This window comes from Carassius auratus, chromosome 30, assembly GCF_003368295.1.
Source record: "Carassius auratus strain Wakin chromosome 30, ASM336829v1, whole genome shotgun sequence".
NCBI classification, from domain to species: Eukaryota; Metazoa; Chordata; class Actinopteri; order Cypriniformes; family Cyprinidae; genus Carassius; species Carassius auratus.
In genome coordinates this window covers 26,412,170-26,436,667 of record NC_039272.1, presented here as the reverse complement: position 1 = coordinate 26,436,667, position 24,498 = coordinate 26,412,170, and the positions used below count along the sequence as shown (strand labels likewise).

Sequence of the window (24,498 nt, the reverse complement as noted above, 5' to 3'; positions counted from 1 at the left end):
CAAGCTGTTCTACTTGCATCCTACATCATAGCTACATTATACTGTAGTGCATCAAATTAAAATGGCAGAATTTAAAAGCTCATGCTGTTTTATTTCAAAAAAGTATCAAGACGTTTAATTGTGCACTACACTGGATCTTCTCCAGCCTGTTGTTTTGCACATTATACTGACACCTATTAGTCTGGATGTATTGTTTACTAACTGTAGCCAATTTGTATTTTTGCTGTTGTTATTGTTAGTAATAATTGGGTGCATGACACAAATGCATTACAAAAATGATAGGGCACAACTTTAAATCATGTGCCTCAATTTTCAAGAAAGTGTGTATTTAATGTTTAAACAGTGTCATTCCCCACATATGTCCTATTCATTGCAAGTGCATTTTCCCCAAAACTGGAGTTAGAGGAAATTATTTTCTATTGTAGCACTTGGAACGGAACATTCCATTAACTATTTTCTGTCATTATTAATAATAAAATGTACACTTGAATCTGTACTTGGCCCTTCATGAACAATGAAACAGGAATATATTTACACACACACACCTCTGCTCAGCCAAATCTCTCATCACTGTAAACCTGGAGCACTAGATTAACAACAGAAATAGTAAATCACTCTTCACAGGCCATAAAGCTCTCACAACGGAGATAAATGTTTGGTCGTGCAACAAAAATTATGAAATGTACTCAATGTCTTCCATGCTTGAAAAACACTTTCCATTTGCATAAAGGGTGTCCTTGAGTGGATATTTCCATGGCAAGCAACAAAGGAACGCTCAGACATTGTTAAATGATTTTACTCTATTTCAGTGCACCAAAAGCTCTTCTACACTTCAGCCAACTTTCCTGTCAGTCCTTTTAATGAATAATTACATATATCGGGAGTGAATTCGACAGTTAAAGGGAGTTTTCTGGCTGTCAATTAAACTCGTGTCATTGCTCAATCAAAAAATCTGAACCTTTATGTCAAAACTAAATTTGAGTGGCCATGAATGTAGTCAATACGTGTGAGAGAAACAAAGCCCAACATTTTAACAGCTGCATCACTCCCTAGTCAGCTGTCTACCTAGATAGCATTTTTAAGCATTCTAAACATAAAAGCATGGCAAAATTACACTTAGTTTTTTTTTCTCCTTATAATATTACATTGGCCAAATTCTAAAACAGCTATTGACATATCCTCTGTGTATAAGGCAATCCCAGAATGTATGCATATTATTTGTTACCTTAGCCACATGTTGACATAAAATCCTTTTGGAATGAAATGTGCACTCCATGCAATTGGCGCACTACTAATGGTGTGCCCTTGAAAAAGTGGTACACTTCAGCATACTTTTAAAAAGAGCACTTATTAAGGATAATAGAATCTACTTCAGTGTGAACTCAATTACCGTTTTCAGACACCTAAATGCATGTTAACTGCAATTAAGTGAAGATATAATATAATTTCATTTGCTAATAAATGCATTTACCTGAACTTTAGATTGCTTCTTGACCCGTCTTTACATGTAATTTCAAAAACATTTGAGTCCGTAAAGTTACAGCATGTTTTGAAGGTACAATGAAGTCTTTGATCTCAAAAGATCAAGACAATTGTGAATCCTTATAATAAGACCCTTTAAGTATTTAAGCCAGATCGCATCCTCCCATGCTCAAATAAGCCCTGTTCTGAGCACTTTTACCTTTATCCTGTCATGCGTTATAATATTACAGTTCAGCCCTGGGAAATAGTATAGGATGCTAAAATATCAATTTGAAGGTCAATATACTTTATAGCCCTCTTAGGAACTGAGCCAGCAGTCCTATGCTCCCCAATTACGGCCAAAACAGCTTTCAGCTTCCTCTTTCAAATCCTCGAACAGACCCTAGTTTTTCTTTTTAACAAATCTATTTTGACAAAGCATACTTCGTCCAGTTATCACTAGGATTAGCTCACAGAACTCAGGACTGAACAAAAATTTGGGGCATTTGAAAATCGCTGCTCTAGACGACAAACACAACTGAGACGTACCTTTGACTGGATAGCACGCAGGTTAACCAGATGCATGTCGCAGGGGAAGGAGGCACTCAAAGGACTGTAAGCAGTCAAGGATGGGTTTTCTGAGCGCTGACTGACTGCCATTGAGATGAAGGGATGGTTCAGGTACATGAACGACATGTGACTCAGTATAGACGGATAGCTATATGGTGCATGCTCCTCATTCTGTGCCTAAGACAGAAAAGTGATAGCATTAGCGACAGGTTAAGTTGGTCAAGCTGGTTATTATAACATTAGAAGCTGGAGATGGTTTGTTATTGGTCCATGAACCGGCAGTCCATCTGTTTAACCATCTAGACCACCTAATAACCAGAAATGACAAGCTTGGACCCACTTTAAGTCTTGTAATACCAGCTACACAGACTGTTAAGCTCATCTTCAGGGTCTCCAATAACCATTTTCATGTTAAAGCCATAGAAGGTTATAGTGTTTATATATATATATATATACACCACTGTTAAAATGTTTAAGATCAGTAACAATTTTCATTTAAGAAACTAATACTTTTATTAAGCAAGGATGCATTAAATTGATCAAAAGTGACAGTAAAGACACTTAAATGTCTTTAAAAATAAAATAAATGCTGTTATTTTGAACTTTGCAATTCAAAAACATTTTTTTTATTAATAAAGCATTACTGTTTTTTGACACTGAAGACTGCAGAATTGACTGCTGAAAATCACATGAATTAATTATTTTATATATTTGTAAAAAACACTTCACAATTTTACTGTAGTTATCTTTTTTGACCAAATAAAAGCAACCTTGGTCAGCATACATGACTTCTTTCAAAAAAAGTTACAAAATCTCTCCAACCACAAACTTTCGAATCTTGAGCCTAAATACATTGTTTAAAAACATTAAAAACTAAAAGCAATCATTTTAAATTCTAAATTACATTTAGACATCACAACATAAGCCACAGTATGAAAAAATGTTGTTTCTGAGATTTGCTAAAAATGGCATTTAAGTGTTATAAAATAGTGCTTTAAAAGATTAACTTTTAAGTGAACATTAGATGTAATCTAAATATAACAACGGGGAAAAACGTGCAATAAAATATACAATATTTTGACTGTGATAATATATAACAACAATTCTCCTGTAGCTTGAACAGGAGAGCACAGCACTAGCAACAACATGGTCAGCTGATAAAAATGTGTACCTTGAATGCAATGCAAGTCACGTTGGATAAAAGTGTCTGCCAAATGCTTACATGTGTACATGTAAATTAGATCTAATATCATCTAATAAAGGTCTTAAGTGACTTTTAGCAGGGAACTTCCAAAATTCCAAAGATCCAGACACTGAGAGGAAGCGGTCATTAATGAATGTACTTTTTTTTTTCTTTAGCTCAATTATTTCTCCATCCTGATTACCTCCTCCGCAGAGCTCCTCTTCTCCAGCAGCAGGCGGAAGGAGTTGGCAGTGATCTTATTGTCCAGCACTCCCTGACCCAAACCTCGATTATCATCCTGATTGAGCCTGCGGTCCAGGATCACCTCCAGCTGACCTGTGGAATCCACACCAGTGAGCTTCATTAGGATGTCACCTCTAGTGGACATGCATACATCATGTGCTCCACAGACCATGAGACCATAGTGCCTGGTGTTTGAGCACCAAACAAATAAATCCTTTTTTGACAGAAACACACTTGGCAGATTGTATTATGGCCAAAAGCACTTAACATTCAACTGTGGAGTATTTTTCACCACCAGTTCACCTACGTCTGTAGACCTGCCAGAGTGGAGAAAGGCCACATCTATTCAAACCAACATCTGAGAATAACGGTTCTTGATGTGTCTACATAGTAGGCTGTCTAACGATTTGCTTGTGGTTTTGTAACTTTAGCAGTTTTTAACAACAGTATTTGTTAAAACATGAAACAGTACAAAAGTATTTGAATGTGTCCTTGCTCAAATTAGAATTATTAAAGGGTTACTCCACTCCAAAATGAAAATGTTGTCATTAATCACTTACCCTCATGTCGTTCCAAACCTGTAAAATCTCCGTTCGTCTTCGGAACATCATTTAAGATATTTTGGATGAAAACCTGGAGGCTTGCGACTGTCCCATAGACTGCCAAGTAATTAACAGTGTCAAGGTCCAGAAAAGCTATGAAAGTCGTCATCAGAATACTCCATCTGCCATCAGACATGCAATCTTGGTAATATGAAGTCACAGGAAGTATTTTTGTAAGCAAAGAAAACAAAAATAATGACTTTATTCAATAATTCCTTTGTCAACGGTCTCCTCTGTGTCTCTCCATATCAGCGTGCTGCGTATGCTCTTCTGTGTCCTCCGTGCCGCAAGGATGCAGCAGTCTATGGGACAGTCTCAAGCCTCCAGGTTTTCACCCAAAATATCTTAAATTGTGTTCCAAAGACCAACTGAGCTTTTAAGGTTTTGGAATATGACATGAGGGTAAGTGATTAATGACTAAATGTTAATTTTAGGGCGGAGTATCCCTTTAATAAAAAATAAAAAAAGAATCAAAGCCCAAACATGTGTATGGTAGTGTAACCCTCAAATGTGGACATCTGTTAAACAGTTGGATGGTTGGTGAAAATGGTCAATGGTACAAATGTGTTTATTTGACCAGTATCCAAATAATGCTGAATACGGAATATTTAATAATGCATTATTAATTCAACTGAATGCAGAATCTGGGATGTTTCTTATTAATAACTTTAAATTCTTAAAAAAAAAAAAAAAAAAGCACTGACCGCTCTTGAGGCTGGCCGCTCCGAGTGACTGTGCAGTGAGCAGAGAGAGTCTGGCGCTGGAGTCCTGCAGGTAGACCATGCTGGTCATGGGGTAGAAGTTTGCCTGCAGGGGGAGCTTAACCATGGTTTTCCTGGGCTGCACCTGCGAAAACAGCCAAAGGCATTTTAGCACTGCAGGGTAGAAAAACTCCAAACTCCCCCTGTTCAGAGCCCCACAAATACTGAGTGTGTGCATGTGGATGCACCTATCTGAAGGAAAAAACACTGCAAATTGATGAGCTTCGATGTGTGTGTGTGCATCACTGGATATTCCACTGTTTTTATTCATGAGGCATTTGTTTTGAGAAGTCAGTTAATTAGTTTGGAATGAAGAAAAGCACTTAATCCTAGCCAAGGCTAGAGAGACGTCATCAGCTAATTAAATGCCATGCCAATACTCCAACATGTCAAAAAAAAAAACACGACAGGGTGATTCAAACTGACACTTGTTTGTTTCGGTCAGCCCTACAGCACACTCTTAACTCTTTTTTTGATTACTTATTTGTCAAAAGAGGTGAAAAACAAACTGACACTTTCATTATGCCATCCAAAAACGGCTAAGCATTTTGACACTATCAACCAAAATCAAATAAGACTGTAAGAACAATCACTTCAGATAAATTAACTAACCTCTGAAGACTCCTTTGTTGATTAGTGTTACTTTTCAGTAAACAGAATTAGTCCATCTAGCCGTCTATATCTTCAGATCATATCTTTAATTTCAACTCCGGCAACACGTTTCATTTTCATCTTTATTAAGAGACTAATGAAAATTAGTTTCCATCACACTTTAGGTGTGTGATCAGCAGTGGTGGAAATGGTCAAAATTCACACTCCTAGCTTGGAGATTCCTGGCTTGGGTAATTTTGCGGGGTATAAGCACGTTCATTCAACAGTCACCTGTAGAATTCTGGCCAAATTAAAGATACACTGTGTAGGAATCTGCACATGTAATAATGTAAGCATCGTTAATGACCCCTTATGTTAAATAAACAAGGGAGAATGAGACTTCTGATCAATGACAAAAATGATCCTTCCCATTATGAGGTGGTGTTTGACTCCTTAAAGAGATAGATCACCCAAAAATGAATACTCATCCTCAAGTTGTTCCAAACCTGTAAGACCTTCATTCATCTTTGGAACACAAAGAAAGATATTTTTGATGAATTCCGAGAATTCAGAAACCCAGAAAGGTAATTAAAGACATCGCTAAAATAACATCAGTGGTTCTTAATTTTACCAAGCTACGAGAATACTTTTTGTGCACAAAGAAAACAAAAACAACAAATTTATTCAACAATCTGTCTCCTCCTTGGCACCATTTTGAAAGAATCCGCTGAACTTAAACGACGTGTGCTGTTTTGTGTTAGCCGTGCAACGCGGATATGTTATTAATGTAGTTTATGCTCTGAACTGAATGTAAACAACGTTTCCGAGTAGTACTGCTGACACCATACACTGTTTACGTTTAATAGATACTCTCCAGAATGGTGCCAGGGTGATGCAGAGGAGACAAATTTTTGCATAAATACTATGTTTTTGTTTTCTTTGTGCACAAAAAGTATTCTTGTAGCTTCGTAAAATGACTGTTGAACCATTGATTTCATATGGATTATTTTAATGATCTCCTTGCTATGTTTCTGGACCTTGATCGTGGTAGTATCCTTGCGGTCTATGGGAGGGTTAAAGACCTCACAAAATTCATCAAAAATATCTTAAATTGTGATCCGAAGATGAGCGAAGGTCTTGCGGGCTTGGAATGGCATGAGGGTGAGTAATTAATGACAGAATCTTCATTTTGGATGAACTAACCCTTTAAGGTGATTCACAGGGGCACTTTTGTGATAGCATTTTTTTCTAACCTCGTTATGAAATGTTACATTTTATGTCAAATTCATAAATTGATATTTTTTAAAACTATAATGAAGCGAATAAACTGAATTAGAATGAGACACATTTGGGCTGATTCACTCAGGAAAGAAGCAAATGACTTAATGAATGGATCATTGAATCATCGACTCACTAGATTTGTTCAATAATTAATTTGCTTGGAGATGTCCAGTGGCTCAGCTGTGACTTTGTTTGGAACTATTTCCATTAATGAAATACAGCAAAAACAGAGTTCCTAAAATATAAGTCACTTAATATAAACTGCTTGTTTATTGAACTGTTTTATTAAACCAGTATCACATTTGCAAACACTATTTATAATTATTAAAAAGCTGTCACTCATCTCAGTTCATGACGGTCTCACAAACTTGTTATAATCAAAGACTGCAAACTTAACACCGCACAATTAGTCTTATTTGCATTGTGTCTACACTTTTTTATAATGAGAGGATAACTCGGCACTGAACAAATACTCCAGTGTTAATTAATTAAATTAATACAGCTTTATCCATATAACATTTTCTGTGATGGCATCTGTTAATATTTTTTATTTTTTAATCACGATTCATCCTAGATAATTTACCTGAAGCAGTCTGTTCCGTGACCAGAACGTGCACCGATAGAGAAGCATTTCTATTGGCTGCAGTCTGCAGGTATTATGGCCAATTACAAAAGTCAACATTGCACATCCGGCCATATTTTCATTATAATATTTTGCACCTATGTTCAGAACTCAGATCGTGTTCACAGGCTATCAAATGGATTAAATGTACAAATCCCTTTCCTTTCAACCTAACCAATACTATTTTGCCAAATCCAGCACCAAACAGTGCCTTGCCTTTACAACAAACACCTGCATATAAACAGTGTAAACTTTATTGTGTATGTGTGGGTCAAAGAGAGAATAAAAAGAATATACTGATGTCCTACCTGGTATCCATTGAGGTCAGTAAAGAATCGATCTTTGCTGTTCAGATCTGAGGTTATCCTCATTGCAATTTCACGGTTGGTTTCGCCTCTTATATCTACAGTGTTATAGATCTCAACAGACTGACCCTCTACACCTATGAGAAAGAAGGAAAGTAAGATGGGTCAAAATAAAGAAAGACTGGATATCATTTTCCTCCACATTCATACTACAATTTCTGTCAAAGCATCAACTGTATCTGAATATTTAAAGGAACAGTTCACAAAAATATCATTCTCATGTTGTTTTAAACCGGTATCCTGTTATTGTTTCTGTGGAACACGGTTTTTTAGGAATTCTGTGAAGTGGGTGTTTGTGTACTGAATACTTTTGAGTAATTTAGCAAGAACCACTAAAGACCACTTCCTTTTAGACCGATAAGTATCATTAGGCTGATAATGCGCACAACAACATCTCATTTACTGTTTGGCGCATAATCGCAAACAAACTGCCAAAATACAGCAAATTGTACATTAGCCAACAGCAAATGACTGCTTTCTTTTTTTAACTTTAATAACTTGTTTGCCTGTTCCTGGCTTCAGCTGAATTTGAGCAATTAGATTTTCTGAGTACGATGAAAATAAGTTTCATGCTAAACGTACATTTTGAATTGGACTAATTGAGCCTTTGGGAATAAAACAAATATGTTCCATTTCCTTTAATTAAAAGAAAGTTGGAGGTTAACCAGGTTAACCTATAACAAGGTTATGTTTTTAAGGCATACGATAGCTTGGAAACTATTCAACATGAGCGTGCCCTCATTAGCTCACAGTGAGATGGTAACCTGACACTTTTAATTCTACTACTGCTCAAAAGTTACTGAACACCTAAGCATACATATTACATTTTGTTTGTCCTACGGTCATAAATGATATCTCAAACTGTGTGGCTTGATATTACTTTGCTGACTTGGGTGGAAAAGTTCTAGATTTACACTTAAGGACCTGAGACATCTCAAGAAACTAAAAAATGATAGAGACTTGGGCGCTTTTGACTTGAGTGACAGCATAACAATCCCCAGCCAACACACACATAAAATGAAAACCATAATTACTGGCATATCACTCAAGACGTACTGATATTAAAATGATAATTAAACAGGGTTTGGAGTACTACTTTTGCATAATGCACATTTCTTAATATTACACCTAAAATGTGTTTTAATGTCACTACTGATGAAGATTGTATGATCTTGAATAATATCAGTCTTTTAATGCAAGATATTTAAAGTGTTCCTGAAGTATACTTGCAATAGTTCCACATTAGCACAATCAAATATACTTCACTATATCTTTAGTTGGACTTCAGCGCTACTTCTGCACAATTCAATTGCAGTAAGTAAAAAAAACAGTTGTTTAAATTGAGCAGACTTTGCAGTTTAGTATACTAACGAACAACTGCAGGATATTTGTATTAAGTACATGAATATGTAAATGTATTTGTAGTATACTTAACGTGAAATAAATGTATTGTAGTATATTTATGTTTCGCTAGGGGTGACTTCAAAACAACCCCCCCCCCCCCAAAAAAAACTTAACCAACCGCAAACTTTTGAATTATAAAAAAGTCATTTATATAACAAAGTCACAAAGAGCAACATTTGAGTATCATGATAGTAATCCACAGAACTGTTATGGATCTATTCGATAAATCAGTTGATTTGGTTTCAAAAATCCATCTGAACAATATTCAGTGAATATGGATTAAATAATGTAATAAAATGAACATATATTACATGAATGCACAACATTTTTGATACTGTTCTGATCTTTTTTGGAGTTTGAAAGCTTCAGTTGGCATTCGTTTTAATTACATGGAAAAGAGCAAACAGTACATGCTTCTAAATGTCTCCTTTTGTTGTGTTGTCATCTCACTGTAAAATATCTTTTGTTCTCCTTTTGTTGTGTTGTCATCTCCTTGTAAAATGTCTTTTCATTATCACAGAGACAACCATTTTGTGTGTGAGACGAAGGTACTTCTCATTAAGCTTTGCATACTAAATTCCAATTTCATCTCAAGGGAATAACCCACCAGAGGTTTTGCCTCATACTTTTTTCTTTTTTTGAAGGGAAACAAGCGTCACTGGGAGAAAGGTCCCTAGGGCTAGGGGGCGATGGCTCATGTGACTGCTCTGCTCTTTCAAAAACACTCATGTACATTATCTCACCCAACCATCCAACCCCCTGGTGCTCTTGGGAAGAAAGCCAGGAACTCTTTCTGAATGCATTTCATTCTTTCACAAAATGATCCCACTTTCAGCACACCATTAAACTTTTGTTGGACTGTGTTTTGTCTGCTATCAAACTTCCTTGTCTGATCCCGATTAAATTTGTAACTCAGTAGCTTAATGCAACTGCCATTTTTAGCACTGACGATCACACAGTTCAAATGATCCATTACAGCTTGAGGAACATTCAAAAGCGTACCTTTACAATTCAAAAGATTTATATTGCAATATCTGCGCTAGGAAAATGCTCTGTACAGCGTCCAATATATTAAACAAGCTGCTATAGTGATGTGAATAAAAGACTCTCTTAAGAAAGATCACTCATGGACGTCATCTAGAAGCATTTCAAGGATGTGGAAGTTCTGGGGGTTTTATTCCAGGGGTCAGTCAACCGGAGGTTTTCTGAGGTTACATTGCTAATTATACAGCACTTCCTTCAGACAACTATTCGAACTTAAAAATGTAATTTTGCAAATCCCTGTGTAAATACTGGATTTAGAAACTGTAAATAGTGATGACTGCAAGCGTGCAGGCGATGAGTTTTGCGGTTCTCTCTTACCCTGGATGTTGTAGAGTCGGAGAGTGTGTGTGATGTGCGTGAAGGTAGTGGTGACTTCAGAAAACAGCGGCCCTTTAGTGACTCGAACCACCGGCGCATGAGAGGGAGAGTAAATCTGTGTGACAGAGAAAGAAAATCAGTGTGAATCAAATCAAACTCATAAAAGCTACCAAAGACACTGCATGACAAAACTGCCTAACGTCCTGATGAAGTTTCCCGGTGTTTGGGTGGATAGCAGATAAAGCTGTGAGCAGTGACTAAACTGCCGTTACGTCTAGATCTCTAATCAGCGGGATGACACACTGGGATGTTATTATAAGTTTGAATGAAATCTTACAAAAAATACAACGTTCCAGCAGATTCTCACAGTGATCATTTGTTTGCCACAAATTTCAGCAGCAGCAAAAGTAAAAAGCAGAGTAGAACAGTAAAATAACAATACAAATTATTATGTTAATGCTATTATTGTTATTAAGGAAAATGTAGGAAAGTTGCGATGCAAATAGTATAAAATATTAATTATAATTATAATACTTATATAATAACTATATAATGTTACTACTACCACTACTAATAATTATTATAAGTTAATATTATTAAAGGAATAGTAACTGAACATTTTAAATCCAGTCATTATTTATTTTACCAAGTGAATGACGGTATTTCCTGCTGCACTATTCACAATGGCACCAGCATCGTAGGAGAAGTGCTCAAGCTGCGGTGCTCATGGGAAACCTGGGTTTGAATCTAGGTCTAATCATGATCTAAACCCAGTCCACTTTCTCTTGATTGCCAGTTTCTTTTTACTCGATCTACAATTTCTACCAATAAAATGAATAGATTATCAGAATGGTTTTTACTGTTGCTTCTTTGTCAGGCAGGAACAGGTAGGCGCCGCTCTTGTCTTTATTGCTGGTGGTGCCGTACCAAACAAACTCCACCTTGAGCAGGTGCTCCGAATCATCCTCCTTCAACTTCATTTTCTGTAAACAAGAGATGTTTTCAGAACATTTGAGAGTCATTCCTACATGTATGAACTTACAACAAAGCCAGAGAGCTGCAGTCTTCGATCTAACCTCTAAAAGGCCTGTAGCTGTAGAGACGGAGAGCTTCAGGTGAGGATTTTCAATGTGCACAGGAGCCGCATCTTGTTGGTAGAACTGTCGGAAATGCTCCAGTTCAATGTTTGAGATCTGCGTGCCATCCTGAAGAAACATGTACTTGGCAGCTTCTGTCCTTGGCTCCATTCCTTCCATCAGCTGGTACACGCTCAGTCCCAGAGGAGCAGCTTGAGCCACAAACGACAACTGTCATGGAATAAACACCATGAACGGGCTTGAAGAGCATTTCGATGACCTCAGAGCTCAAATATGGACTAGTCTGAAGAATCTACAATCCTCACATTGCTCTTTTCCGTCAACGATACACTCATAACGCTGTGATTTGATGCACTGATGTAGCAGATCTCACCTGGAAGACGTCGGCAGCAGCGTGACTGACATCATTCCACACCGCGCTGACTTGAGCACGGACCACATGACCTAGAGCATTCAGCACGCGCACTTTAGGAGTTGTCACATATACTGTGACCATGGACATCCTGGCCTGCTCTGTGGGGTTGAAGACCACCAACAACCTGGGAACAGCAAAAAAAACTAAGCGTATTTATTAAGCATTATATGCCACACAGATTCTGCTGCCTTTTGGCATCCACTTCATCAAGTATATATATATATATATATATATATATATATATATATATATATATATATATATATATATATATATATATATATATATATATATATATATTGTTTTTTTAGAAAATGTATTTTAAAAAATTGAAGAAATTGTTGATTTACTTTGGTTTTTCGTGAATTTCAAAAATTATTTTGCGAGGTAACGCATCCTGGGATGGCTGGACATCATCCTATAATACAGAACCAGCAAAAATGTAATGTTCACATAGCAATTACCAAATTTCAGAGTGATTATGGATGTTATGCATGTACAATATTAACGCTCACCATCTGAAGGACGGGATTTGAAGGATCATGGTAGTATGTTTGTTTGTCCTTGAGCACCAACCAGTGAGCTGAGCTCACAATCACTCGCTTCACATTCAGAATGGAGTGAAACAACCTTAGAAATAACAGATCATTTTAACAAAGATTTTTACCATGTCTCTTTTACCTGATAATATCAGATAATAAAAATTTAAAGTTCGCAAGTGAGCGCGATCATCCCTTCGTCTTTACTACTAGCTTTAATGGGAAATAAACATGAATGAACATCTCCTCAGGTAATCCCTCAATCAGATGTCAATGAAACTGTTTGTAAACAAAATGTCACGCAGCATTTAGTCATCAATGTCCATATCTCTATAGTCTATAGAAGAGCATTTTACAAATATTTTGATTATATATTCTTATCATATTTTACTTTACCTCTTAGTGATGTCTTAATTCATTATTGAATTGACACACTGTTTTCCTAATGAATGTTGTTCAGTTGCTTTGAAGCAATGTGTTTTGTTTAAAGCGCTATATAAATAAAGGTGACTTGACTATTGTATGTTTAAATAAATCTGTTATGACAGCCACTGTGTAAATATTTCAACAACAAATAGAAATGTTATAATTTAGACATTAATTTAAAAACTTCATTATGTAAAATTTACGTGTTTGCATTCTATTTTTGATTAGTGCAGTGTTGATTTTGATAGTGTTGATTATTAGATATAAAAATAAACAGTAAATTTTAAAATTTAGGTTTGGGTTCTGTTATTTATTGTAACCATCAACGTCACAAATGTCCAAACCGAGGTACATACCGAACCATCATATTTGGGTACTGTTACACCCCTACATCATTCAAAGGTGAGATTAAGAAGTTTTTACATTTTAAATATTTCAAATAATTCTGTTCTTTTGAATTTGCATTCATCAAAGAACCCTGCAAAAAATAATAAGCAGCATAACTGTTTTCAGCATTGATAAAAATGTTTTTTTGACCGAATTAGAATATTAGAATTATTTCTGAAGATTCATGACACTGAAAATTGAGTATAAAGACTGCACTCAGATTTGCGATCACAAGAATACATTTTTAAAATGTATTAACGTGAAAGAAAAAAAAAACATACTTTCTGTATAATAGGATAATTTTATTTTTTTTTTTGTCTGATATTTATTTTCTGTATAATGTATAATAGGATTTTTTTTTGTTTGGTCTGATAGTTTCTTTACCAATGTTTTTTTTAAATAATCATTTAGGTTAATTATCCCTAGAAAATTTTCTATGTTTTATTTTAAACATATTGGCAGTCTTTTGTTTTGTGGATATATGAATGCATTCATCATTTTGTCATTGTGCAATGGCTATTAATCAGACGGTAATGACTGCTTGACGAGCAGTTTGTAAGTTCTAACCGACTGACACTTTGGGGCGAAATGCAACACACATACACTTTAATATATTTTTAAGAAAGATGCACTACCTGGTTCCATAGTCCACAACCACCCAGTCTTTGCCCGTGCCCGTGATGGCATCATGATGTTGGAAGAGACCTAGATTGCGTCTGGCTTCTGTCATTAACTTGTAATTATCGACTGCAGGGTAATTATTAGGCTGGCCGTACTTCTGAATGTTGGCCAAGGTCAGAGAGTAGAGGACCTCAGCTGCCCTGCAGACAAACATGAAGAGACATATGAAACTCCCTCCTGCGCCAGATCAAAAGTCCCCTCAAATCCACACAGAATAAATCCACGGCGTTACAAGAAACCATCTGGCCTCAAAATACCTCCTGAATCCGGCTAATGTTCACATTCCAGTAAAAGAAAGATAATAGTCTGGTATGGTCACTGTTGTGTTGGGAGTGTCCGAGTGAGAACAACAATAGTACCAGAACCTCTCCACATTTTAGTAACAGTAAAGGTGTCGTCTCTCCAAATAAAGACCTTCTCAAATTTTCTACAGGAGATGAAAATCTATAGCTGTGCGAACCTCACAAAACCTGTTCAACATGAGTCATATTTCACATCTTAAAAAAAAAAAAAAAAAAAAGACTGATTTTTTTTTTCTTGGCAGTGGTTCTCAACCAGGGGCCCAGGGCCTCAACAAATTTCCAATTGGTGCGCAGGAACACTTAAAAATAATTTTAATGAAAAAACGGGTAGTTTATTAAAATGAATGTAACTCTAATCTAAATTAAAATGATACATATACATCAACTCTCAATGATTACTAAATCAATAAGTAATACCGATAACTGTTCTAAACTGTTCTTGAAGCATCTGGAATCACAAAATGAATGATGGTTCCTTTTTTCAAATATGAATTCTCTCGATTTCTTTAAAAAGTCTGAAAGAAGCAGCTTTGTCATAATTACAGCAGAAATACAGGAAAAAGTTTAGCCTACATTGGAGTGGGGCTTTGATCATTTTGTTGAACAATGGCTGTCAAAAATGTTAAGAACACATACTTTAAGGAAATTAAGCCAATTTTTGCATGTGAAAATATTTAAAATATTAAAATATTATAATAAATGCATCTAAATGTACAGAATTCACACATGATGTTATTAGTTGTTTTACTAGTTTTCTTTATCCTGATTTAAATAAAATAATTGTATTACAGTAAAGAGAATCTAATCAGAATTATTGATTTCCAGTAAAATGCAGGTAACGTTTTAATTTTCTTTATGAAAAATATAATTTCAGTCTTTTTTTTTTCTTCTTTTTTTTTTATGTTGCGATGAAATGTGACAGGGACATGTTTTCTTGAGACTGACCTCTCCTCTGCAGAAAATGATGGCCTCTAACCCGAGTACATCAGTAAACTAGAGCGACACAATCATACACGGTTTAAATCCTTTTTTTTGTTGTTATCCAAATAGATCTTTGAAGTGAGTTGATAAAGCAAGACTAAATGGTTTCAGCAGATCAAACATTTCAACATTTCTACTGTATGGTTCACAGACGTAGTTAAAAGATAAAAACACAGAACATGTGACCTACATATTTCACATCAAACATACGTCTGCTTTCTGCTCCTGCAAGAACAGCCAAAGACTGCCTTTAATAATTAATTAAACATGAAATGACCTTGGACTGAATATCTCTAATCAATCTACTGTGTGTGTGTGAGAGAGAGAGAGAGAGAGAGAAATTGACCAGAGCTGAACAAAGTCCTATTTACTGAGTGAAGAAGCCATCGTGTAGAACGGGAATAGTTTAACAACTGCATACTGATGAAAACCATCTCCAGCCTACATTTAGGCACCCATAAAAATGCAAATACAGTCTTAGATAGAGTTCTCAGCAGTTATCACGTTTTGTCATAAACAATGAAATGCAGGACAGCCACTGACATACACAAACACATACACTTACAAATACATTCAGGATGCATAGAATACATAATACATTAAAAACTAGTTTTAGTTAATGACAACACTGTTCTACTGGTATTTGTATGTATATATATATATATATATATATATAACATACATTTATATATATATATATATATATATATATATATATATATATATATATATATATATATATATATATATATGTAACATCTCATTATCTAGAACCAAGCCAATTAACAAAAGCTGCGAAGAAAAGATTAAATAAAAAAGAAATAACAAGGAGTTATTTCTTTCACATTCCACAAATTAGCAATACTATTCCTTATTTCTTAATAAGATATATTGGTATCTTTCCAGGGCCAATATCATGTTAGAATAAGTCAATGAGTAATGTTTGTAAAGCACCCACAGATGAGAAGGTGGCACAGTCAATGGCCATGGTCAAATACTGAATAAATAGTAAAGCCGTTGAGTTGGTGGCTCAAAACCAACTGCTTTAATTTGCTTTGACCTTGTCACGGGGCTTCAGACTTATCGTGACAACACAGATATGTGACCTTCAGCTTTGTGTGTTAGTTAGCAGCACCGCACTGGTAACATCTGTTATCACAGAGCTCCATTTCCTATAGACAGACTCAGTTCAGGGGCCAGCTGCGTAAACTGCTTAGACTAGTCTATTTCTGAAACTTGAAAATGTGAAAAATGCTATTTTCATTACTGCAAGTATATGTGTGTTAGGTCATATGTATGTTAGTGTACTTATAAAAGCAAATAAAATAAAAAATATTTAGAGAAAAAAAGTGAATCGATTTTTTGAAAAAGCTGAATTTCCAGAAAATGTCATTAGTTTATACAATATGAATTGCAAATTGTATTGCACATATTAGCATGGCATTCTGGTTCATAATTAACTTGATGTTAATTTTGAACTCATGGTCTCAAATGCAAATCAAGTCCAGGAATATGGAAATGGCATTTTTTATTGTTTCAACTTTTGGACATCGAGACCCATACCAAAAAAGTTTATACAGTGCATTTATGCAGATTAATGCAGTGCATTTCAAATTATTTTGCGTTGGTGCAATGAATGACATTTTTGGTGCTACAGAGACCAATAAAATAAATTCTCTTTGCTTCCAATAAACTTTTGCAGACCATTTTCCAATGTGGTTAAACTTGTCACTGATCTTCTCTTCCACAGACTGTTTCAGCAATGAGTATCAAACTTTTCAGTAGCACACTTTAAAATTTAATAACTCGGTTTTATGTATTCCCTGAAGCCAATTTTTACTTCCAATGTCACTGTAAAGATTCACAAAGTGCATTTGGATTTGTTCAAGGCTTACCTGAGGTGTGATTCCAGCACTCTGTCCAGGCGTTTGTAGAACGGCCGTGAGGTGAAGTATCCGCTCCAGTAGTGATCGTCTCGATCCGCATAAGTGAAAAAGTCTCCACTTACCACAGGCAAAGCCAACTGGCCGACATTCATGCCAACAGGATCCATGCCAGTGCTTTTACGCAAGGCCTCGAAATAATCTGAAATAGTTCCAAATTGGGCCTGCAAAGAGAAACAAAATAGATACACAAGAAGAAATAAACAAGTACACCAAGACTTCAAAGTGTGGCCAATCGAACAAAACACTGAAGTCTGTCTAAGGATACCAAACCTGGACATGAAGCTCAGGGTGAGAATTCATGTAGTCAAAGAGTTTCTGGTAGTTTCCAAACTGTTGGTCCCATTCAACAGCTTCAGTGTAACGGAAATCATCTCCAAGTGGTGCCAGCAGCACATTGGTCCGAAAAAGTTTGGATTTCTTCCTGTACTGGTCCAATAGCGTCTGAGCTCTACATATGGAGAGAATAAACTAAGTGGAAAGAAATCTAAAACTAATCAGAATCGAGGGAACACTAATCCACAAACAATGACGCAAAAAAGGGATTAAAAACCGTAACTTATTGAAACAGACATGGTTAGAAACAATCATTGTTATTTCTAATGTCTGTGCCTGGTGTGTATGGCTGTACCTCTCCTGTACATTGTTATCTGTGATAGCCTGAGGAGGAACTCTCCATGGACAGCCGATTCTTCCTCCCGGCAGCCTTTTAAAGTCAAACTGGCAGCAGATTTTTGGGTCAGGACCACATGTATGAGGAACATCGTAGCTGTAAAATGGCATCATGTGACACAAAATATCTGAACTTGAGTCCTGATCTGTTGAAATCAAAAACAAATGCAAAGTTACTAGTCTTGTGTGGCCACACTGGTGAACTTTCACCTAAATATCACGAAGAAAAAAAGGTACACGGTCTACTGTTAACAGTGCAGTGATAGATGAGGCACAGATTATGCCGAAATCAAGCAGCTCTCAGTCGGTCAACGTAAAATTTACAATTTCAATTCTGCACCTAAAGACTCATTTATTTCTGTTTTATAGTTAGCGTTGCTATTGTGCAAGTGATGTCACCAAGCCTTTTCGTTTTTGGGCCTTTTTTGACAATAAGTACACAACACCCACTTTCCCTGATACAACCAATGGCTTAAAGATGGATCGACTCCTATTTTAAACGCTGCAAACGTTTCGCTTGCACACAATTCAGAGTGCGATTTTGGCGAGCAACTACGAGTCCATTCGGTTTCAGGGCTTTAAATCATGAAATGATCCACTTATGTCAAAATCAAATCATAATTTATTTGCCGTAAAAATATTCAATTACCCATTCAGCACAGCATGTGCTCCAGAGTGACCTTCATAAAAGCTGTGCGAATAAATAATGCAAGATTTTCCTTTAAACAAGGGACCAGATGTGAAGCACAGAGTAGTCTGGCTGTCTGTTAAATTGTGATATATGGAATTACATTGAGTAGAAAGCTAATTCAGCCTGGCATAGAGTGCACGCTGTGGCAGCCAAATGAACTGTAATCATATTTGTTCAGCACCAGCTACAGTCACAGATCTAAGTTCGGAGTCCATTTTTCCAGGGTTTTTTAACACTATAGGTCTGGGAAAAAACAGCTTATCCCAAACAGATGCATGACACTGAACAGGCAGACAACAGAAAACAATAGATGGGATGTGCTATGTGGGATGACATTTCCTCTGACTTCTCTTTTGTTTGCCCTTCTGAGAACACCTGGCTCCAATTCAGCCCTTGTAACATTTTACTAATTTCCCTCGGCTCTTATGTTTCATTCAAATCATTAGAGAATAAATACAAATGAAGCAAGATATAGCAGCTCCAAAAAACACAGACTTTCAGTGAGGCCAGTTCTCAAATTCACAGATGTGAAATATCCGAGTAACCACAGGTGCAGTTCATCACAAATAAATATAGGCACTCACGGATTGAGAAACTTTGCCCTAGATAGTAAGAGATTTGGACAGTTAAAGGTTGTAGGGCTTTGTGCCTTTCTAACTGCACAAAGGCTGATGCTAATTAGGTTATACTTAACATTAAATATTTACACAATTTGCCTCATTAATAAACACTTTCATAATGCAAAACTAACTAAAATAAATGCTTTAAACTGCTTTTCAAATACTTCATGTTTTAAATATTTATTTCAATAATCATTTTAATATTTAACGTATAGCCTATTAGCTGAATTCAAAAAAATAAAAGAAACCTTGGTAGTTCAGCAGTATAGCATCTGTAATACACCTTTGTTTCTTCCATCTCCTTCATTAGAGTAACAAAGCAAACACATTTACATTATAATAAGACCAAAAACAACTGTTACAACAGTTTTAACCTTTAAATCCTTTTTATTTGGAACTGGTTATTTTTAGGTTTAAAAAAAATCAGAATAATTTATATTATTTTTATGAAACCACAGCAGAAATGCCATTTACAGACTTGTGAAGTGTGGTCTGACTCTGCACTAAATGGTTTCGCAACATTGCAAAGAATATTTAAGTTCTGGTTTATTAATTAATTCTTCTCTTTTTGCATTTGAACTTCTATTAATGAATTTATTATAAATAGATGCTGTTTGGAACGCATTGATAATGCTTCATAACCAAAAAGTGTCCAAATGCATCAATCTGAACACTACGTATTGTTTTATTATTTAAAATCTATTCATACATTTTCTTTGCATTTATTTTGCTTGAAAAATGGTTTGAACTTCGTTTGTCCTTTTTTTGTACAACATTTGGCATGAGGTGTTGAGCTGAACACTATTGACGTGTAGCTACATGCAGGATGTTACCAAACGATAATTATCCAGCCATTAACGATGAAATGCTGAGGAAAGAGTCTAGGGTGTGTTATGCACGGTCACCGCACTATTATTATCATTAATTGAACCAAGCTTCCTGTGCAATCTAAACGCTGGGTTTAATCCCCAAGCATAAAAAACATGCTGGAAAAGCAATATCAACCCATCGCAGACCCACAAGTTAGCTTCAAGCGCATTTGATTGAGGCGGATCATTGCAGCTCCTGTCAAAATCTCAGTTTGTGCGATTATCTTTCCGGGTGGGGGTCTGAATGACCTCCAGTGATGGAGATGTATCTGGAACGGGAGACGAGCTTTTCCTAGCCACAGGCTTTGTCAGGTCTGTTACCAACTGCTTCAGGGCCAGCAGCTGCAGATGCTTCACGGAAAACTGGACTTATCTCACTTCGACCTCTATTTCTAAATCATGAGGCTAAATGTAGCGAGCACCCCCACCTACCCAGGTTTTAATCAATGTAATCGCTAAATAAAAGATGGGACGTGTGAATGGCACCACTGAGCAGCTCATATGATTACAACAGAGATTTCCAATCAAACGTGTGAGGTCACTCTGAACACAGTCAGTTTTGAGATTTAAAGGGACAGTTGACCCAAAAATGATTGATTGCAAAATGATTCTGCAAAACATCTCCATTCGTGTTCTATGGAAGAAAATAGCCGTATGGGGTTGGAGTGACATGGTGGTGACTTTCATTTTGCTTTTCCCCCAACACTGATTTTGCCACTTGAGTCAGACTGAAATGTCAGGTATTTTATTGTAAGTGGCCTATGTTCAAATGCATCATATTTACTAGTTCCACAGAATATCATCATAAGTATTAAAGCACTGCATAAAAGCTTAGTCGTCTTCTATAACCTTATCGTCAGTTTCCTACATCAAGATCAGCTGCTCACCCCAGTTCTGTCTCCAGAAGAACTCCAGGGTCTTCTGAGAGGCGAAGTGTTTCTTCACCGAGTAGTGGACTCTCTGGATCAGCATGTTAGATAGACCGGCTTGTCTCAGTAGGTAAGTCTGGGTAGGAGAGTGACCGAATGGATCCACAGCCCAGCCAGTCTTGGGTTTCACTCCTAACACAAAGGGCAGGAATGAGAAGTACAGTATTATGTACTAACCATACTATAACTGTGTAGTACTATAAGTGCTTTCCATCATTACATGTAGTTAAAACATAACATAACTCAAAAATGTTCACAGAAGCTTTAGTATATACAAATATAAATTACATGTATTAATACAGATGACTATTATTTGCATTACACTGATGAATATAAATAAAAAATTATTTTCATTCTTCCTTGTGTTCATTCACTAAAAACAATGTAAAACATGCAATGATTATTTAACTGATTAAGATTCTAACTGTTTAACTTGATTGTATTTTAAATTATTGACTAAAAGCCGTCAGAACTTTACACACACACACACACACACACACACTACCATTCAAATGTTTAGGGTCCGTAAGATTTTTCAGTATCACTTTAGAACAGGTAACACCTATTATTTGCGTATTAGCATGCATATCACTACATTATTAGTCATGTATTAGTGCTAATTAAAACATATTAATGCCTTATTCTACTTTACCTTTTTCTACTTCCCTAATCCTACCCAATACCTAAACCTAACAACTACCTTACTAACTATTAATAAGCAGCAAATGAAGAATTTATTGAGAAAAATGTTGTAGTTCATTGTTATCAAGTGTTACCTATTTTTAAGGTGTTACCGTTTTTTCTTTTTCTTATTTTTTAAAGCAATTAATACTTTTATATCAGCAAATTATGATCAAACAGTGACGGTGAAGACATTAATAATGTTACAAAAGATTTCTATTTAAAATTAATTGTTGTTTTGAACTTTATTATCTATTTATCAAAACATCCTGTACAAAAAAAAAAAAAAAGCTTTTAAATTGTAATAATATTTCTGTTTTCACTGTAATTTTCATCAAATAAATGAAGCCTTGGTAAGCATTCAAGACTTCTCTCAAAAAAACAAAAAACAAAAAAAAACAGAATTACTTAAAACTTTTGGCATTTTTGACCGGTAGCGTATTGTAAACTGTAATATTATTTCACAAAATTATCACATGTATAATTTTTTTATCAGATAAATCTATTCTTGGTCAGTATAAATATTAGTATTCTATTTTTTTCTATTCTGTCTGTTTTCTTTTTATTAGATAAAGCTATGTGTACTGCGTTAAGCTACCTTTGACTTGTTAAAGCACTTGTATATCATTGCTCTTTTGTTGATTTTGATTGCTTCCATTGTCCTCAATTGTCCTCATTTGTAAGTCGCTTTGAATAAATGTGTCTGCCAAATGACTAAATGTAAATGTATAAGAGACATCATTCAAACAAACAAAAACTCCCACTGACCCCAATCTTCTGAGCGGCAATGTATGTGTAGAATTCTTTACCTATAGCACCCATCCCTTGTCACATTTTAACAAACAGCAAGGTCCTATTTTTAGAGTGGATAAAGAAAAACTGGAAATGTATTCAGAAGAGCAATTACAACAGCTCTGTATGTAAAGGGAGGCGATTCTCAGAAGGAACTCAAGGAATAGAGTGAACCACAGGGGACGCAGGTAATCGTGAAGGTCACATGTTCTCTGAAGACACTCGTGTCTCTATTCATGAGCACACGAGCATCAGCAAACCTGAACACAGCTGCACATAGTTTTCCTCAATTTAATACTGGGTGCATGGCATCATCAGCAAAACAAGTGTTGTTTGAAAGCCAAAGACTCACTGTAGTATCAGTCTCTCCAATCAATCTAGATTTCAGAAGCGGTCCACAGACAGCTGAGATATCAGGAGAGCAGATGGTAGAGTGGATGTGTAGTAATGAGAGCCAGGCTTATGCTCCACGTTTTAATACACTAATAATGAACACTGAAAAAAAATCTCTCAGAGGTCTTGGAGTCAATATAGGAAGCATAAATATGCAGAAGAGCTAAAATTCCTTACAGTATTGCAGTTAAGAGGTTTAACATTCGGGGTTTCACAACCCACGTCTTGAGCTGAGGCTGATTCAGAATTTAAATGGGTCTCAAACCAGATATTATTACCCAGTTTAACATAGGACCACCCACAGTACCTTCCAGCTGGAAAGTTCTTTCTCGATCTAGCAAGTTTTAATCTAATTGACTGGCTTTATATAACATCTGTATCAGTCCGCCTGGAAATAAAGTTGCATTCATCTATTTTTCAACACCAGTTTTTTTTCTATATACCGGTATATTATATATATAGTGCGCAGTTATGAAGCATACTTGATGCATTTTTGCTGTTTCTGTGATTTTTTTATTTGAAGTGGAGATATTGACCACTTTGTTGTAATTGAATGAATGATAAAGGGGAAAAAAATCAGGCGAGATGCAATGGATTTACATACCCAAATTTCTCTCCAACCACTGGTGACCTTCAACTAACTGATCTATCAATGCAAAGTAGTGAGTGTTGGCTTCGTCAGGCATCACCCAGCCTCCTGTAGCCACTTCCAGCTGACCGCTCTCTATCAGCCTGTGTTAGAGAAAGAGAGAGAGAGAAAAAAGAGATCTTCAACCTACCTAAAGTCAACATGAAACTGCATTCACAACTCGTACTTCTGCGATGGATTTTTTTTTGTTATTAGAATTCTTTTTTATATTTCACAAGAAAATAAAGTAAGGTAGGACTTGATTGGCCATAAGTGATGTAGGTATTGTGGCCATGACTTTAGAATTCGCACCCACTGCTTTTTAGTTTGTGGTATGGCGGGGTGATTTTTCTGATTTTATCGAATCATTACGAATATAATGTTTTGCCATGATTTTTTAATCAAGCAATCATGGTTTTAAATAAAAATATTAGCAAACATTACAATTAGACATGATGACAATACACCAATCACCTGACGTCACACCTGGTCAAACACATCCGTCAAGTAGGTTTGCATAGGAAAAACAATGAAAAAGCAACATAGGGAATGCAAAAACCTGTAAAGAACTACTACTGTATGTGTGATATTTGATATTCTTGTTTGCATGAGGGTGACACGCTGACAGGTGCTGGTATATTTATTTATTTATTTGTGGTTTTACAAAATATGCACTGTTAATAATAGTCTGCTACTGGTGTTTCACTTTCAGTCAATTTGAATTTAAATGGCCTTGACTTTTTGAGTTAACCTCCAAAACTGCGTTAGCGAAAGCACAGAGCAAGATTTTTTCAGCACACGATGGAGCATTTATCACTCCATTCCTACTGCATTCCAACTCCATTGCAAGCTCTGCCTTAATGAGCTTCTTCCTGACGATGGGCATGATCTCTGCCCATCATGCCTGGGTGTTCAGCACAGGTGGAGGGTGAACCAACTCCAGGGTGAGGCTAATAGCAGCCAAATGTATTAAACATCATAAACCCATCTTTTTAGGCAAGAACGAG

At 36.0% G+C, this 24,498-nt stretch overlaps 1 protein-coding gene across 1 annotated transcript in view; it reads right to left on the bottom strand.

Annotated features, from left to right (window-relative positions):
- The window catches only part of LOC113049817 (alpha-mannosidase 2-like), a 50,904-nt gene that overhangs the window by 9,036 nt on the left and 17,370 nt on the right, over nucleotides 1-24,498 (bottom strand). Inside the window, exons 5-20 of the mRNA XM_026212468.1 lie at nucleotides 23,468-23,595; nucleotides 20,956-21,129; nucleotides 17,848-18,034; nucleotides 17,490-17,667; nucleotides 17,169-17,380; nucleotides 13,945-14,130; nucleotides 12,473-12,587; nucleotides 12,308-12,375; nucleotides 11,916-12,081; nucleotides 11,522-11,752; nucleotides 11,306-11,428; nucleotides 10,446-10,560; nucleotides 7,623-7,756; nucleotides 4,764-4,905; nucleotides 3,417-3,550; nucleotides 2,011-2,208 (exon numbers count right to left, since the gene is read on the bottom strand). Coding sequence (XP_026068253.1) covers nucleotides 2,011-2,208; nucleotides 3,417-3,550; nucleotides 4,764-4,905; nucleotides 7,623-7,756; nucleotides 10,446-10,560; nucleotides 11,306-11,428; nucleotides 11,522-11,752; nucleotides 11,916-12,081; nucleotides 12,308-12,375; nucleotides 12,473-12,587; nucleotides 13,945-14,130; nucleotides 17,169-17,380; nucleotides 17,490-17,667; nucleotides 17,848-18,034; nucleotides 20,956-21,129; nucleotides 23,468-23,595 — 2,491 coding nt within the window. The remainder of the gene's footprint in view (nucleotides 1-2,010; nucleotides 2,209-3,416; nucleotides 3,551-4,763; nucleotides 4,906-7,622; nucleotides 7,757-10,445; nucleotides 10,561-11,305; nucleotides 11,429-11,521; nucleotides 11,753-11,915; nucleotides 12,082-12,307; nucleotides 12,376-12,472; nucleotides 12,588-13,944; nucleotides 14,131-17,168; nucleotides 17,381-17,489; nucleotides 17,668-17,847; nucleotides 18,035-20,955; nucleotides 21,130-23,467; nucleotides 23,596-24,498) is intronic.